General features: G+C 34.0%; 1 protein-coding gene across 1 annotated transcript; it reads right to left on the bottom strand.

The window, feature by feature from the left end:
* Positions 1–332: 332 nt before the first annotated feature.
* On the bottom strand, positions 333–6,374 carry PDC (phosducin). Its single transcript, XM_050783338.1, has 3 exons — positions 6,293–6,374; positions 3,296–3,447; positions 333–1,283 (listed from the first exon to the last, which is right to left on the bottom strand). Exons 1-3 carry the CDS (start codon positions 6,351–6,353, stop codon positions 756–758), a joined length of 741 nt encoding a protein of 246 aa, XP_050639295.1. The 5' UTR covers positions 6,354–6,374; the 3' UTR covers positions 333–755.
* Positions 6,375–15,859: the final 9,485 nt, after the last annotated feature.

Here is a 15,859-nt window from a genome sequence, read left to right as displayed (position 1 = left end):
CTCTGTTTTACTGTTTATAAAATGGGAGTAATACTTTCTATGTACAGATTTGTGGTTAAGAATTAGAGATGATATGTATAAAATACTGACCCATGATAGGCAATCAACAAATGAATATTGTAATTTTATTACCACTAAATATTATTCTTCCACCCAGAGAATAAAAAGATCTTGCTTCCCCTTTAAAATACAACTTTAACTTGGCACAGTGTTTCTAAGTTTCTTACGCATTAATTTGGTTGGAACATAAAATATTTTACTGAATGATATTTTGTATTTTGGGCTTTATAATGTTTTTAGGGCCATGGTAATGTAATACTTGAGAAAGAATAGACTCCAAACAGAAAATTTATTTCCTCATGAGATTTTATTTTTATTACACAAAGAAAATTATAATGAATAATGTAATTTGAAAAGCCCAAACAATAATAACAGTAAGGAGGGAAAATGGAGTAAAAAAGACAAAACGTAACTTGAAAGGGATTTTTGAAAAATGTCGTAAATATTATCCACATCCTCTTTGTTTATTAATAATGTTGCTGAAGACAGCTGTGTTTTGTAATCAAGCATTGTATCAATTTGAGTAACTAATACTAAGAAATGCTAATAACTTGATTGTTGCATCAATCATTTTTGTCAAATTAGCATAACCATGCCCATGCCCATACTCTGTGTTCACTAAAGCAATATAGATACTACCAAAACCATCATCCAATGCCTAAAGGATAAACATGAGATATTGACATAGTGAATCTTCATTCAATATCTTCTTCTTCTATTTTGGTATGCTCTAGGGCATGTATCTCTCTTTCAGGTAGTAACCCATATTCATTTAGGAAAGACTCCACATCCCCAGCAAAAAATTCTTCAGCAAACTGATCAGCAACACTAATAAAATTGCTTATGAGTTCCCCACCTTTATAGATGAGCAGTGTAGGAAGTACATCTAAGGAAAAGCGGTCCCCAGCACCTGTATTCGAAGCTTTTATTTTACAAAACTTAACTATAGGGTATTCTGCTGCAAGACATGTTAAACTACTGTTTAGAGCATCACAGCCCTTAATACCATCTTCGTAAATGTGAACAACTATTGTGGTGATCTTCTGTTCCTTTTCAATTGTTTCTAGGAATTGCTCTCCAGTTTCCAGCTCATACACAAACCCATATCTAGGCCCAAAACTCAGCTTCTGGTGCATATCCTGCATACACTGTCTACGGTATTTACGAAGGCAGTTTTCATCCTCTTTCTCTTTATGGATTAGTTCATATTCTTGAATGCTCATCTGAGAATAAAGAAATGATAGAAATTATTAAGTCAGAAGTTTTATTCCTTAGATATACCAAGCCCATTCTCAACCAAAGGAGTTTACTTTTGCTCTTTTCTCTGCCTGGACCACCTACCTTTCACTCCTGATGTGCCTTTCTCTTTCACCTCCTTCAAGCTTTTGTTTAAATGTCACCTTCCTTGATTACTTTACTTAAAAAGTCCCCATCTCACGCTCTCCACTCTTTATGCTGGTTTATTTTCTTTATAGCAACAAACACTATTATATCTTACAACTTACTGATTTTTTGGAATATGGGGGATGGAATTCAAGTAAGACAGCTTTTCCTACTATTTGGAGTTCATCAGATCATCCAAGAGGTTAATTTTTGGACCAGCAGCATCAGCATCACTTGGGAACTTCTTGGAAATGCAAATATTTGGGCACCACCCTAGGTTTACTGAATTAGAACCTATAAGACCGAGGCTAAGTAATCCATATTTTAACAAACCCTCCAGGTTATTATTATTCACTAGTTTGGGCTGAAGTAAGAAAAGGCCCAAATTCCATTTTCTAAGATAGCTACTTTTCCTTACAGTTGGAATATAAAGTTACCTGCAAGGCCTTTCATAATAGCTACTCCATTATTAATGTATTTAACAGAATATTAAGTAACCGTTCCCCCAGCCAAAAAAGAAAAAAAGATAAAAAGGAACAATGGGACATAGTGTGATTAATAGATGTGGAGCAGCTCAGAACCATGCAAGTTAGATGGTTCCCATGTGGGATCATCTGCTGCCTCTTAGTCATGTAACCTCTCTAACAGCAAATGCTATCAATTTTTAAAGTAGAGGAGAATTGAGAACACATGAAACTAATGTTTATGGAAAACATTCATAAGTGTTGGGCACGTCACATAGATTATGTTATCTAATCCTTACAAATAACCTCTGAGATAGGTATCATTAGTGTCATTTTACAGAAGACACTGAGATTTAAGTTAAGTAAAAGGTTATGATGCTTTCATTACTTCTTTCTTTTGTTTCTGTTTCTTATATTTGTTTCCCTAATGTCCTCATTATTTTCCTTATCATATTTTTTTCTGTTTTAAGATTACTGTCCCAGGATGGGTATGGGAGTTCATGCCTGTAATCACAGCACTTTGGCAGGCCGAGGAAGGTGGATTGTTTGAGCCCAGGAGAACAGACTGGGCAATATGGGGAAACTCCATCTCTACAAAAAATGGTGGTGCATGCCTGTAGTCCCAGCTACTTGGGAGGCTGTGGCAGGAGAATCGCTTGAACCCAGGAGGTGGAGGTTGCAGTGAGCCAAGATTGTGCCACTGCACTCCAGCCGGGGTGACAGAATGAGACTCTGTCTCAAAATAATAATAATAGTAATAATAATAATAAAAATAATAATAATAATATTGTCCCAATTTAGTTTTAACCCTAAAAATTTCCAGTGTTTTATATAATTTTTATGTTGCTGCTATAGTTCTGTTAATTTAACAGACCAAACCACACAAATTTGACTTGAAGATGTATTTGAGTATTTATATGAAAACTTGTTTCATTCACATATTCAGGCATATAGATATGTAGGCATTCAGATACATTTCCAAAGTTTAACCTTGGCATAAAATTTTTAATAATGATTATGTGTCACATTAGTGTAGTATTTTACATGTTTCAACATAGTTTTACATTTATTTTTTCTTTATATGTTTTCAAAACAAGTGGAGCAGGTTTGTTATGATTCCCCAGATGGAATTTTCTGTATTTTGCTTTCTCATATTGTGAAACTACCTCTAGATCAACTCATGTATTTGTAACTAATTTTTTCCATAATGTAGGTATTCTTGGTATGGAAGGCCACAATAGGCATTCACTTCATTTCCATTTTTTTTTGCCAGCATAAGCAATATTGTAATCAATATATTTTGTAATAGTCTAAAATGATTGTCTAGATTGATTTAGATTAGAAAACACATTGTAAATTATTTATTACTGATTTTTGTATTATCTTACCTTTCTGCTGACTCGTTCCTTTGAATCTTTGCCATTCCTACTCTGAGGAGAAGACATTTGCCTGAGAATCTCCTTCTTGCTAGGTGGAATTGAATCACTGTCTTGACTCTCTAATTTAAACTTTCTCCAGTCATTTATTACTCCTTTAGGTCCTGGAATGAAATGAAAAATAAATTGTTTTCCTTTATATTTTCAAAAGGACTATTGGGATAACTGAAATTTGTATAAGTATTGTCATGGAATAAACTTATTATCTCCTGCATCAGAAACAAACATCTTGTTTGGACTAGAAATTTCTGACTGCCCTGCTCATAAAAATATGCTCCCACATTAATCTTGTTAAATGGGTTTTGGTAAAGAATCTTTTGGAAACATTTGCACTAATGAAAATATAAATTATGCACTTTGAACTACTGGCAAAAGGTTGGGGTTAATATGTTTAAAAATTAGAGTCCAGGTAGGAGACTAGAATTTTGGAAAAAATAGCACTTTTATTACCTAAGAAAAAAACTTCAGCAACAAACTAAAATTGGCATTACAGTATTAATAAAGGAAACCAGGAATGTTGGGGAAACAAAATAACAATAGTATGTAAAGAACAACTGGTGAGCAGGGGGCCTGACCTCAATAAAACTAAAATGGCTTTAGGAAAATTATTATGAGACCATCCCATTCTTCTAAGATTCTAGGAATATTTTACAAACATAGAAAGAATAGGATTGGCAGATTTTTTTTTTTTTTGAGATGGAGTCTTGCTCTGTTGCCCAGGCTGGAGTGTAGGGGTGTGATTTGGGTTCACTGCAACCTCCACCTCCTGGGTTCAAGTGATTCTCCTGCCTCAGTCTCCTGAGTAGCTGGGACTACAGGTGCATGCCACCACGCCCGGCTGATTTTTGTATTTTTAGTAGAGATGGGATTTCACTATGTTGGCCAGGCTGGTCTTGAACTCCTGACCTCAAGTAATCTACCCACCTCAGTCTCCCAAAGTGCTGGGATTAAAAGTGCGAGCCACCATGCCCGGCCAGATTGGCAGATTTAAGTAAAACTAATTAAATGAAGAATGATTCAACTGGAATTCTGATATTCAGTTGACCTGATGACTAACAATATTATTCACTTAAGAAAGTCTTAAATTCTTTAAAACAAGGAATATTAAACTGATTATCATTCACTAAAGCTTAGCTATATCCACACCTTTAATGTCTGTATTCTATATAGTATTCTATATGTGGATGTATTCCTTCTTTCTCCTCCATATTACCGAATAATTTTTATTTGTTATATATATGGTATATATTTAATATAAATTTGTTATGAATGTATGTATATTATATGCAGGCAATCAAAGCTTTTGGTTTCCCATATAGTGTTCATATCAATATTTTTAGATAAGTTTTATGCATATTCAGAATATACACGTGTACATGTTTGTTTAAAAAAGAGAATCCATTTTGTTCCTGTTTTCTACAAATGATGGTGTATTATATGCATTTTTCCTTACCTTGTTTTTTCTGTTTCATACTATATCTTGGAGATTTTTTTGGTATACACACATGAAGAGGTTCTTCCTTAATTAGAAAATGGAGGCATGGTGTTCCATTGTGTAGATATACATAATTGACTTAAACAGTTTCGTAGTGATCTACATTGTTGTTTCCAGTTTTTTCTATGACATATGACGCTGAGTGAAGAATCTTGTGCATACATTTTTAAAACTCTGTGCAGGTATAGTTATGGTTATATAAGTAAAATTCCCTGGTCAAAGGGCATATACATTACTAATTTTGATATTGCTAGGTTGCCCCTACAGAGATTGTACCGGTTTACACTGCTATCAGCAATGTATGAGGGTGCCAAAAATGTGTTATTAAACTTAATTACTTTCACTATAGTTTTTTGTGTTACTATTTTCTTTTTCTTTTTTCCCCCATGAATAGTCTGTCCTATCTTTTGCTCATTGTTCTATTTGGTAATTGCTTCCTTTTCTTATCGATTTGTAGGAGTTCTTCATATATATTGGGAAACTGACACTGTCGATTGAGTTGCAAATGTTTTTCCCCTATTTGTTAAATGCTTTTTGACTTTTGTTCGTGGTGACTTTTACCAGACAGCAACTATTTCTTCCTTTTTTTCCGTCTCCCACTTTCCCTCCATCCCTTCATCCATCCGTCCTTCCTTCCTTTTTATAAATGAATTTACCAACCTTTTCTTTAGTGGTCTTTTTGTTGTTGTTTTTGTTTTTGTCATACTTAGGAAGGTATTCCTCACATTGCTATTATAAAATAAATCTCCACACATTTTGGCTGGTAGTCTTGTGAATTCTTTCAAGCTTCTGGCTAAATTTAATGGCTCAATCCAAATTAAAAGAGAGAGGAAATTACCATTCAAATAAGATTCAATAGAGTTAAATCAGAATTTTTAAATTTAAGTCATGATATTTAAGTTTTTTAAGCTCTTAGGAGTGGCATATAGATAGCCAAACATAATTTAACAGATTAAGAAAACAGACTCTGGATGAAATGAAGTGTTAGGTTTTCTGGAGGAATACTGAAATTTATTTATTCAAAAAAATAAAGGGAATATCTTATCATTCCCTTTTTTTTTTGAGATTAGAAAACTGAAATTAAAGGCCATTTAGTTACCTTTTGGTCTAACCTTGTTTACAGTGAAAGTTTGTAGTGAGGGTGGGGTATAATCAGGAGGAGGAAAGTGACTTAATTATAATGTAGATAAAAGGTCTTGTGATAGTTGGTCAGCAAGAAATTACCAATAAGTAGTGTTTTTTTTTTTTTTTTACTCTTTGACATCTAAATAAAACTGTTAGGAATTATTTGATTTCAAAAACTAATTTGCCCACTCAAATATTTTTTAGATTAGTCTAACAATTTATATAAAGATATTACTTAAAGTACATACTGAATAATGTCAATAAGAACATTAGATATTGCCATATTTAATTTTATGTTAATAATTATTTTTTCTTCTTGCTTTGCTTGCCTGTATGTGTGGCCTGTCCTTCAAAGTCTTCCTCCAAACTTTGACTTTTGGCTTCTTCCATTTTAGGGATTCGATTTGATACAATCTATAGGAGGAACAAAGAAATAATAATGACACAAGAATTCCAGGATGTACATACATATATATATACACACACAGATAAATATATAAGTATATGCATATTTATAGTCTCCTGCTGCCAGATTCCATAAGTAGGCTAAGGATAATCACTCAGTGATAAAGTATTTAGAATGTTTCTGTCCTCAATGTAAAAGGACATTAATTTAACATGTATTATTAAAGATGTCTGGACTTAAGGATTTTATATAATTCATCATTTGTCTTTTCTTAACTCAAGTGTTCCAGTTAAGTCTATGTGGTTAGTGAACATTATTTATTACTGATTTTCCTAATTTCATAATATTATGTGAAATTTGAATATATAAGAAGTAATATATGTTATTTATTTCATATAATAAAAATTAATAATTATATACTTGCTATGAACACTATGTGTCAGGCATTGTTTAAATTATTTTATGTGTCAAAACTCATTTAATTCTCATATAGCCATATGTGGTAGGGACAAATGTTAATGACATATTATAACCGAGGAAGCTGAAGGGCAGGGAGTTTAAGTTGCTTGCCCAAGATCACACAGTAAGTGGTGGAGCAACGATTTGAACCTACATTGTCTGACTTTGGAGCCAACTCTTAATCATTACACTATTATGGAAATTAATATACTATAATAGAGTCATTTTTCTCAGTATGATTTGGCCAATCGAATCTTTGAATTGGCATTAAAGAATGATGGTCTAAGGAACACTATTCAATAGCATCTCTCCATACCATGGGGCAAGTTTTCATGACAACAGTATCCACCAAGCAAATGAAAATAGCCAGTAGCTAAGCCTATAGTATTTTTTTTTTTTTAAGTTTTTTGAGAGAGGGTCTAACTCTGTTTTCCAGGCTTCATTCAGTACAATGATGCTATCTTAGCTCACTGCAGCCTTAAACTCCTGGACTCAAGTGAGTCCACGTCAGTCTCCTGAGTGGCGGGGACTACAGGTGTGTGCCACCACGCCCTGCTAATTATTTTTTTATTTTTTGGTATGTTGCCCAGGCTAGTGTCGAACTTCTCGCCTCAAGTGATCCTCCCACCTTGGCCTCTCAAAGTGCTGGGATTATAGGAGTGAGCCCACACTCTGCCAGTTTATAGTATTTTTGACAGGCTAAAATAGAAAATCACTAAAAGCACTTGGATTTTTATTCATATGAAACTCCTTGGTGCCCTCATGTAGAATCTATTTATTCTTTCGTTCTATCTGGTTCACACTCAAATCAAATATATTTCCTATTTTAGCTTTGGACTATCTGGAAAACTCAATTATTATACAAACTAACATATTCCCTCAAGTGTTCATATAGTTGTGATCTTCCTGAAGTTTTCAAGTCAGGGAGGATATACTAACAGTAGATAAATTATCTTATTTTTACACTTTATTCTTTCACTTTTTTGGCTTTGCCTCCTTCTTTCGAAGTCAGTTTTAGGCACTAATATCGCACAGCTTATACTTTGAAACTCATCTTAGTTTTCTGTTGATTTACACTTCAATCCTGCATTTGGTTTGTGTGGTGCTTTCCCAAGGCGCAGGGTGGTAAGACAGAACTCTCTCTTAATTTCTCTTCTGCCTTTACCTTTGGTCTCCACACTTGGAGTGGTCCTGTAATTTTGTTTCTCTTTTTGCAATCCCTATCCAGAATCACTGGAGGTCAAATGTCTTTGCCAATTTGATTTTTTCCATTTGAACAAGAAAAGACTGTGAAGGGAAAGCCAATCAATTTCACAATGTTTAGGTAAGTATAAATGTAATAAAGAATATTATATTTGAATGGATTTAGTAATTAAAAAGTATAATGGAAAATGGAAAGTAAAAGCTGCTGGACAGAAAAGCCATTTTATTTCTTACTGCAACTATTTACAAATAAATTTTGATCTGAAAAGACATAAAATTTTTGCTTCAAAAGAAAACTACAAAACAAAGAAATGGAAATTTATTTGATAATTTCAATAGCTTTTCAGTTCTCAGAAAAATAGAGACTCAATCCAGTCTCTCTACTTTTTAAGACTGGATTGTTAATTTGGGGTAGCTACTATTCTCAGTAAATATACATAAGTTTAAGGAAATCTAAAAATAATTTTATTTCAAATGCTGAAGATACAGGGCACAGCTTCCTTCTTGAATTGCTTGCTGTTTACCTAGTTGACAATCTACTGGGAAAAATAAATTCCTTTTTCAGAAAAGGTTTTCACTAATTTCAGGGAATCCCTTTATTAAAAGATAATCCAGTTACTTAGGACAAAACTTATTTGTTGATTGGATTAATATATGTTGAGAATAGACTATATGCTAGACATTTTCCTGGGCTCTGAATTACATGAAGAACAAAACTCTTCCAGTATGACGCTCACTAATACTAAGACTTAAATCACCTGGGTTGCCTGTTTAAGTCAAGGACAGAGTCCATCCTTATCTAATACCTCCATTTGAGTTAGAGTACAAGGATTGGCAAACATTGGTACTGTTTACTGCCAGGGAAGCAGTGAACAGATTGAAAGAAAAATATTAAGACATGAATGTGTTTGTTTGCACTGCTTGAAGCACCTAGAGGAAGGCACAAGTAGAATATTATTAACTATTAATAGATTTCATCTACTTTCCTATTAATTTATCCTGTCACCAACTCACTATGGGGTTTTCTGATTGTCCCAAAATCTTATCTTTTTCAAAATTTACATTAGCATCATACAAGTAATTTTTTAAAAATCTTTTTTAGACAGACTCTCACTCTACTGCCCAGGCTGGAGTGCAGTGGCATAATCTCCCCTCACTGCAACATCTGCCTTCCAGGTTCAAGAATTCTTGTGCCTCAGCCTTGCAACTAGCTGGGATTACAGGCATGGGCCACCACACCTGGCTAATTTTTGTATTTTTAGTAGAGATGGGGTTTTACCATGTTGTCCAGGCTGGTGTCAATCACCTGACCACAAGTGAACCACCTGCCTTGGCCTCCCAAAGTGCTGGGATTACAGGCATGAGCCACTGTGCCCGGTTGGTATAAGCAATTTAATTGGAATGTTTGCAAGGTGCTTAGAGCTTGGCACATGGTAACTGCTCTAGGAGTCTGTTAGATAAAATAAAAATACATCTTTCACATATGTGTATGCAATGTATCAGTCATTTAAAAATATAAACATTTCATTTACAATGCTATTATTTCGTGGTTAAAAGATTTCATGTCTACTTTAGGCTAAAACATTTAAAATGACAATAGGATTATTACAGGGCTTTGGGTAAGCACATCTTCGTGTGATTGGAAATTGGTAATAAAGTAAGGCAAGAAGACAGAAGGTAAAAATCTTGCCTTCACCAAGATTTACTTTGGTTCAAAAGAATTATTGTATTTTCCACATCACAAAATTATGAAAAACTGCGATTTTGTATTTTTTAAAATTTTTAAATAGTTATATTACTGTTTCAATTAAAACCTGTAATAAGTAAAAATTATATATGGATCCTTTGACAGAATAATGTGCATTTAAAAGAATATTATCACCCTCTTCAAAAGTAATAGTAAAAACTAATATTGGGTAGAAACACAGCTTAAAATAGAATTTTACCAAGTTAAGGTTTTATTTTCCTCTTAATTTAGGATTTTAATACTTTTAAATAGTAGTTTATAGAGGATAACACTTCTCAAACCTTGTCCTCAAAATTCTAACACCTCCCAACTATGGCTTAGTAATTACCAAGAAATAAAATGAGACAAATATAAATGGTCCTGCATGTTGTTCCTGTTTCATATATGATAGCGAGGATCTAGAATACAAAGGAAGTGAGTAAAATTTTTAAACATTAGTTTTAAAAGACTCTTTTAAAAAAAAATCTACTCCTAAACATTTCATTATCATCATTATCCTTGGTCACATGACAATTGTCAGTCACTTCAAATCTGTTTAATCTAATCAGACTATCTAGTTTTAAATTAACTTGTATATTCTCAGGATTGCTTAAGAAGAGCTTAGCTTTCAAGACTAGCTATTGTAGTTTATTGGTAGATTTTCAAATAGTTGGAATTATCTAATCACTGTGTGATATAGACTGACTTCTCTCCTAGCATCCACAACAACTTACAGCATTTATTTTTACATGTTTTTCTCCACTATTGTAAATTCTTTGAGGACGGAGGCAATTTTTTACTTGTTGTTGTACCTCTAATAATCATTTCATACATTGTAAATACTTCATAAATGACAGTGGCAAATTTTGAAGAACCTACTATGTGCAGGGTAGACTCTGAGAGATTCAGTGACTTACCAGAGCTCACAGAGGTATAGAGGGGGTATAGAGCCGGGTTTCAAATCTCTGACTCTCAAATCTCCAAAATTTCTATTTTTTCCATTACACCATTCCACTTCAATAAAATGCTTAATGAATGAATGTGTTAACCACAGAAGCCGACCTAATTTTTTTGTATATGCATTAAAACTAAGATGAGGAAATGGAAAGCAATAAATCAATAAGTCACCATGTCTCTAAATTCCTTGAGACAGTACTTATTTGAATGATATATTTTTGCTTTGGATTAAACCTCATTAGTTTATACTGAATGTAATAGGATAGTTTCTTTCTTTCTTTCTTTTCTTCTTCCTTTTTTTTTTTTTTTTTTTTGAGACAGAGTCTCGCTCTGTAGCCCAGGCTGGAGTGTAGTGGCGTGATCTAACTCACTGTTACCTCTGCCTCCTGGGTTCCTGTTCAAGCAATTCTCCTGCCTCAGCCTCCTGAGTAACTGGGATTACAGGCACACGCCACTATGCCCAGCTAATTTTTGTATTTTTAGTAGAGACGGGGTTTCACCATGTTGACCAGGCTGGTCTTGAACTCCTGACCTTGTGATCCACCCGCCTCAGCCTCCCAAAGTGGTTGGGATTACAGGCGTGAGCCACTGCACCTGGCCTATTTCATGTTAATGGAATTAATTTTAACTGACTAATAACAACTCTGGAACGTCAGTATAAAAGACCTGCTGTTGGTTTTTGACAATCATATGAATTGATTGAGAACTTATCATCAGCTTGCATCTCTAGGTCATTTGTAAAAGCAAGTGTAATATGCAGTATGCATCAATTATACATAAAAATAAAGCTAGGAAATGTTCTTTCTAGAACTACTCTTACACGTGGCCAAGTTATGGAAACATTACACTGTGAGCTTTGTGTGGAGATTTATATTGTAAAGTGAGATATTTCACTCATGGATTCGCATCAACCAATAAAAAAATTAATCCTATATTCCAAAGAATAGTATTTGATTTTTAAAATGTATTTGAAGTTACAATTCTACAGATTCAGAGATCTTTAAGATAAATTTCTAAAATAAGTCTATTTGTTTCTTAAGCTTCTTATGATCTAGCCCAAGTTTTGTATAAAATCTCAGTGTGGGGCTTATGTTTGAAAACTAACACTTCAGTCTCTCAAACTTTCTGCCACTTGTCTATTCGTCAGAAGTCATAAATAAACACAGTTCCTTGGTACCTTTGTCTGCTTGGGCTGCTATAACGAAATATAGACTGTGTGGCTTGAAAAACAGAAGTTAATTTTCTCATAGTTCCAGAGGCTAAACGTCTCAGATAAAGATCTAGTAAAGCTGGCTTCTGGTGCGGGCCTGGTTCCTGGCGTGCAGATGTCTGCCTTCTCACTGTGTCCTCGTATGACCGAGAGTGGGTTAGCTCCCCGGTGTCTTGTCTTGTAATCCTATGGGATCAGAGCCATACCCGTTGACCTCATGTAACTTTAATTTCTTCTACAAAGCCCCTATTTCCAAATACTGTCATATTGGGGGTTAGGGGCTCAATGTATGAATTTTGAGGGAATATAATTCAGTTCATAGCGCCTGGATCTGACTTTTGCAAAGAATGACTTTACACAGATGCCCTCCACTATTTCTTTATCTCCATAGCCTGCCTTTTCTTTAATTCCTAAAGCTTTGAGCCTCTGGATTTTTCAGGGTTCCCCAGCTACCCTTTAAAATTGCAGTTGGGGAAATGAGGCATACCTAAAATTAACTCTTTCTTTTTTTTTTTTTTTTTTTTTTTTTTTGACTATTCACTAGTTCTTTCCATGCCTGTGGACCCCCAATCCTGGGATGCCATAGAAGAGCCCACAAAAATATAGGCCGGTGGCCGGGTGCGGTGACTCATGCCTGTAATCCCAGCACTTTGGGAGGCAGAGGCGGGCGGATCACGGGGTCAGGAGATAGAGATCATCCTGGCTAACACGGTGAAACCCCGTCTGTACTAAAAATACAAAAAATTAGCTGGGCGTGGTGGCGGGCGCCTGTAGTCCCAGCAACTCGGAGGCTGAGGCAGGAGAATGGCGTGAACCTGGAAGGCGGAGCTTGCAGTGAGCCGAGATTGCGCCACTGCACTCCAGCCTGGGCGACAGAGCGAGACTCCAATAAAAAAAAAAAAAATTATATATATATACACACATACACACATATATATATACACACACACACATATATATATATATATTAAAAAAATATGCGCGCCAGTATTCCCCTGCATGTTAGGTAATACAAATGCCAGTTATTTATTTGGCCAGTTTCTGGCTTGTTTTGAAGTTAAGGAAAATATTAGTATTCTATACTAACTGCAGTAAAATTAAGGATATTGCTCTAAAAAAGTAAATCAGAAAAGTGGTGTACAGACTTAGTATAGAGCATATATACTCCCTTTAGTCCAGGTAAGATCAAGTAACTAGTAGAATATCTAAAATATATATCATATGCAATATTTTCCACACAGAGAAAAATATTTTTAGCATTTCAATAACTGTTATTATCCTTAGCAAACTAAAAGGTTGATGCTCAGTAGAAATAATAGACTTTATTTAGAAGGGCTGAGGTTCAGGTAAATGTATCCGCATTCCTTTTTTCTTTTTCAATTATGATGAAAGGTTTTCACAGTCTTATTCTGATACTGGTTTCCCCAAGTACAAAGTAAAGAAATTAAACAGCCAAACATTAAATTATCTGTTTACTTACAGCACACCTGACATCTTTCCATGGATGTACAAAATGCAGAAAACATAGAGCACTGAAGTAGCTCCAATGTAAAATTTTCAGAGTAAGATTGTTTTTTGTTTTGTCAAATTTAAAATAAACAATCTTTTTTCTTTCATTTACGTGAAAGCATATATTCATATTCCCTTTTGGAAACACATAGAGTAAGAAACTGTTTCAGAGAAGGTGCTGCACTAAAAAGGCATTATTATGACTGAACATGATTAAACATGGGATAGAAATAACAGACTAGAAATCAAGTACGGAAGTGAAATGCCTGTTTAACTCAACTGAAGTGAAATTTAGTAAGTTATCTAGCTTGAAGGCACTATCTGGCACATATTATGTTTTGAGATGGCTAAAACTAAGAAAAATTGCTATGTGGGCAAAACTGACAGAAATTCTGCTTCATTTTATTGCTAGAAATCTACATTTGGCATCTTGATCTGTGTCCCACAGAGTGTCACACTGTGTTCTAGTCACCCTTGCAGGGCTTTATGCCCTATTTTTCTCTACCTCTAACTGTACATCTCCTTAGGTCTCTGCTTTCCTGTTTTCTAAGGTGACTGAGCTAATCTGATCAACTAAGCCAAGCTAATGTGCTCGCCAATACAGATACATTAATATGAAGTGTTTTAACCCCTTCCATGAATATCTTCCCCAATGCCATATTGGACTCTATAGAAAGTAGTTCTGCCTTTCCTTTCTTATTAAAATAAATTATCAGTGGTGAGAATTTCATATCAGATAGCTTTGACAACACCATGTCAGATCACGAAAGTATTACTGGGCTTGTGGAGACTTTCAGTGTCTCTACAAGAGACACAAAGGAGATTTTATACCTCATAACAATTAATTTCTTGAATTAATTGGAAGTGAAAAATGGGAATGATTATTTGATTTGAATGTAGCATACTTGTTTTCCAACGAATTGTCTTCCTTACCCATGATTTTGCAGATCATGAGTGATTTTCTGTTTGATTTTCCTTTTTGCATTTGTGTTGTAATGCTTTATGTATCTTTTCTGAATTTCAGTTCTCTAATGGAGTAAGACAAAACTTAGGATTTTTGTTACTACCTTCAATTATGTTAGTTGTTAATTATGGGATAGATCAACTTTTACATTTTGTGGTATCATAATAAGAGTTTTCTTTAAAATTAAATTTTGAGACGGATGAGTGGAATACAGGACACGTGGTCCTCAAAATGCCTATAACAAATTAGAAAATTGTTGGCAGTCAGCAAATGTTAGTTTTCTTTCTTTTAAATACAAAACACTCATCTTGATGCTGTTGAAAAATTTCCTTACTTTATGCCTGACTTCCCCCAACCCCCAGTATGTAGATAAAGTTCATAAGAACTTTGATAGAAAAACTATGATAGAAATTTTGATATAAGACACTATAGAACAGATGTAATATTTTCTGTTTCTACCCTACTCAAATAGTTTTGCTTTTTCAACAAATGGGACTGGGCAGGGGAGTTGTAGGGAGCCTTTTAAACAATTTGTATGTCAGGAATGCATAGCAAATATCAATTTCCTGTCTGTTATCCTGTATCATCAATAAAAAAAATTTACTCTGGAAATATGAGCTTTAAAAGTCATAACTGAATTCTTGTTCCTAGTGAAAAGACATCCACCAATCCAATTTTGCTATTACAACATACAGATATTCTTTTACTTGTTCTGGAGAAAATAGAATTTTAGAATTTATAACTGCCATCTTTTTAAAAGTGTCTCTTTATCTTGTAAATATACATATTCCTGTACATATTGTTTGAATTCCATTGCAGACATTATTATGAATGGTTCATATATATTTTGATAATGACATATAATGTCAAATCCACTTATAAACATAATATTTAGGCAGAAATCGTCTTGATGAATTAGATGATCTCTAAGTTTTTTCTAGCTTTAATATTAGGTGATTCTAAGTAGCACGTACAATGGACAATATGTATATTATATATATTTAAAATGGATTCTATAGTGAGAAGTTATTTTTGCAGTTAATAAAAATACTTCATTGCAAATCAATTACTGCACTCATTTTCATAATGCAAAACTGTAAGGTTTATTGGTAATAATAATAACCTCCATAGGAACAAAATAGAAAAAAAAAAACAACTGAAAGAAAATTTTCACTGAATTTAACAAATATCAACAAACTCTCAGTGTTCTTTTCTTTTAAAAACATTATTTCTGTTCCATTAAATTTCTAAAGTAACCTTTCAAAACAAACATTATTTCTACTTTAAAAATTAAAAACCACCAACAAACCACCGCCACAATAACATACTACTAAGGAAAAGCCTCAAAACATGCCTTAGCGCTGGATGAATATAGTAGTCCTCACTTACCTGAGGTTTTGCTTTCTGTGATTTCAGTTACCCTTGGTCAACCTTGGTCCAAAAATATTAAATGAAAAATTCC

The sequence above is a fragment of the Macaca thibetana genome, chromosome 1 (assembly GCF_024542745.1).
Source record: "Macaca thibetana thibetana isolate TM-01 chromosome 1, ASM2454274v1, whole genome shotgun sequence".
Taxonomy (NCBI): domain Eukaryota; kingdom Metazoa; phylum Chordata; class Mammalia; order Primates; family Cercopithecidae; genus Macaca; species Macaca thibetana.
This window is presented reverse-complemented; position numbering and strand designations above follow the sequence as displayed.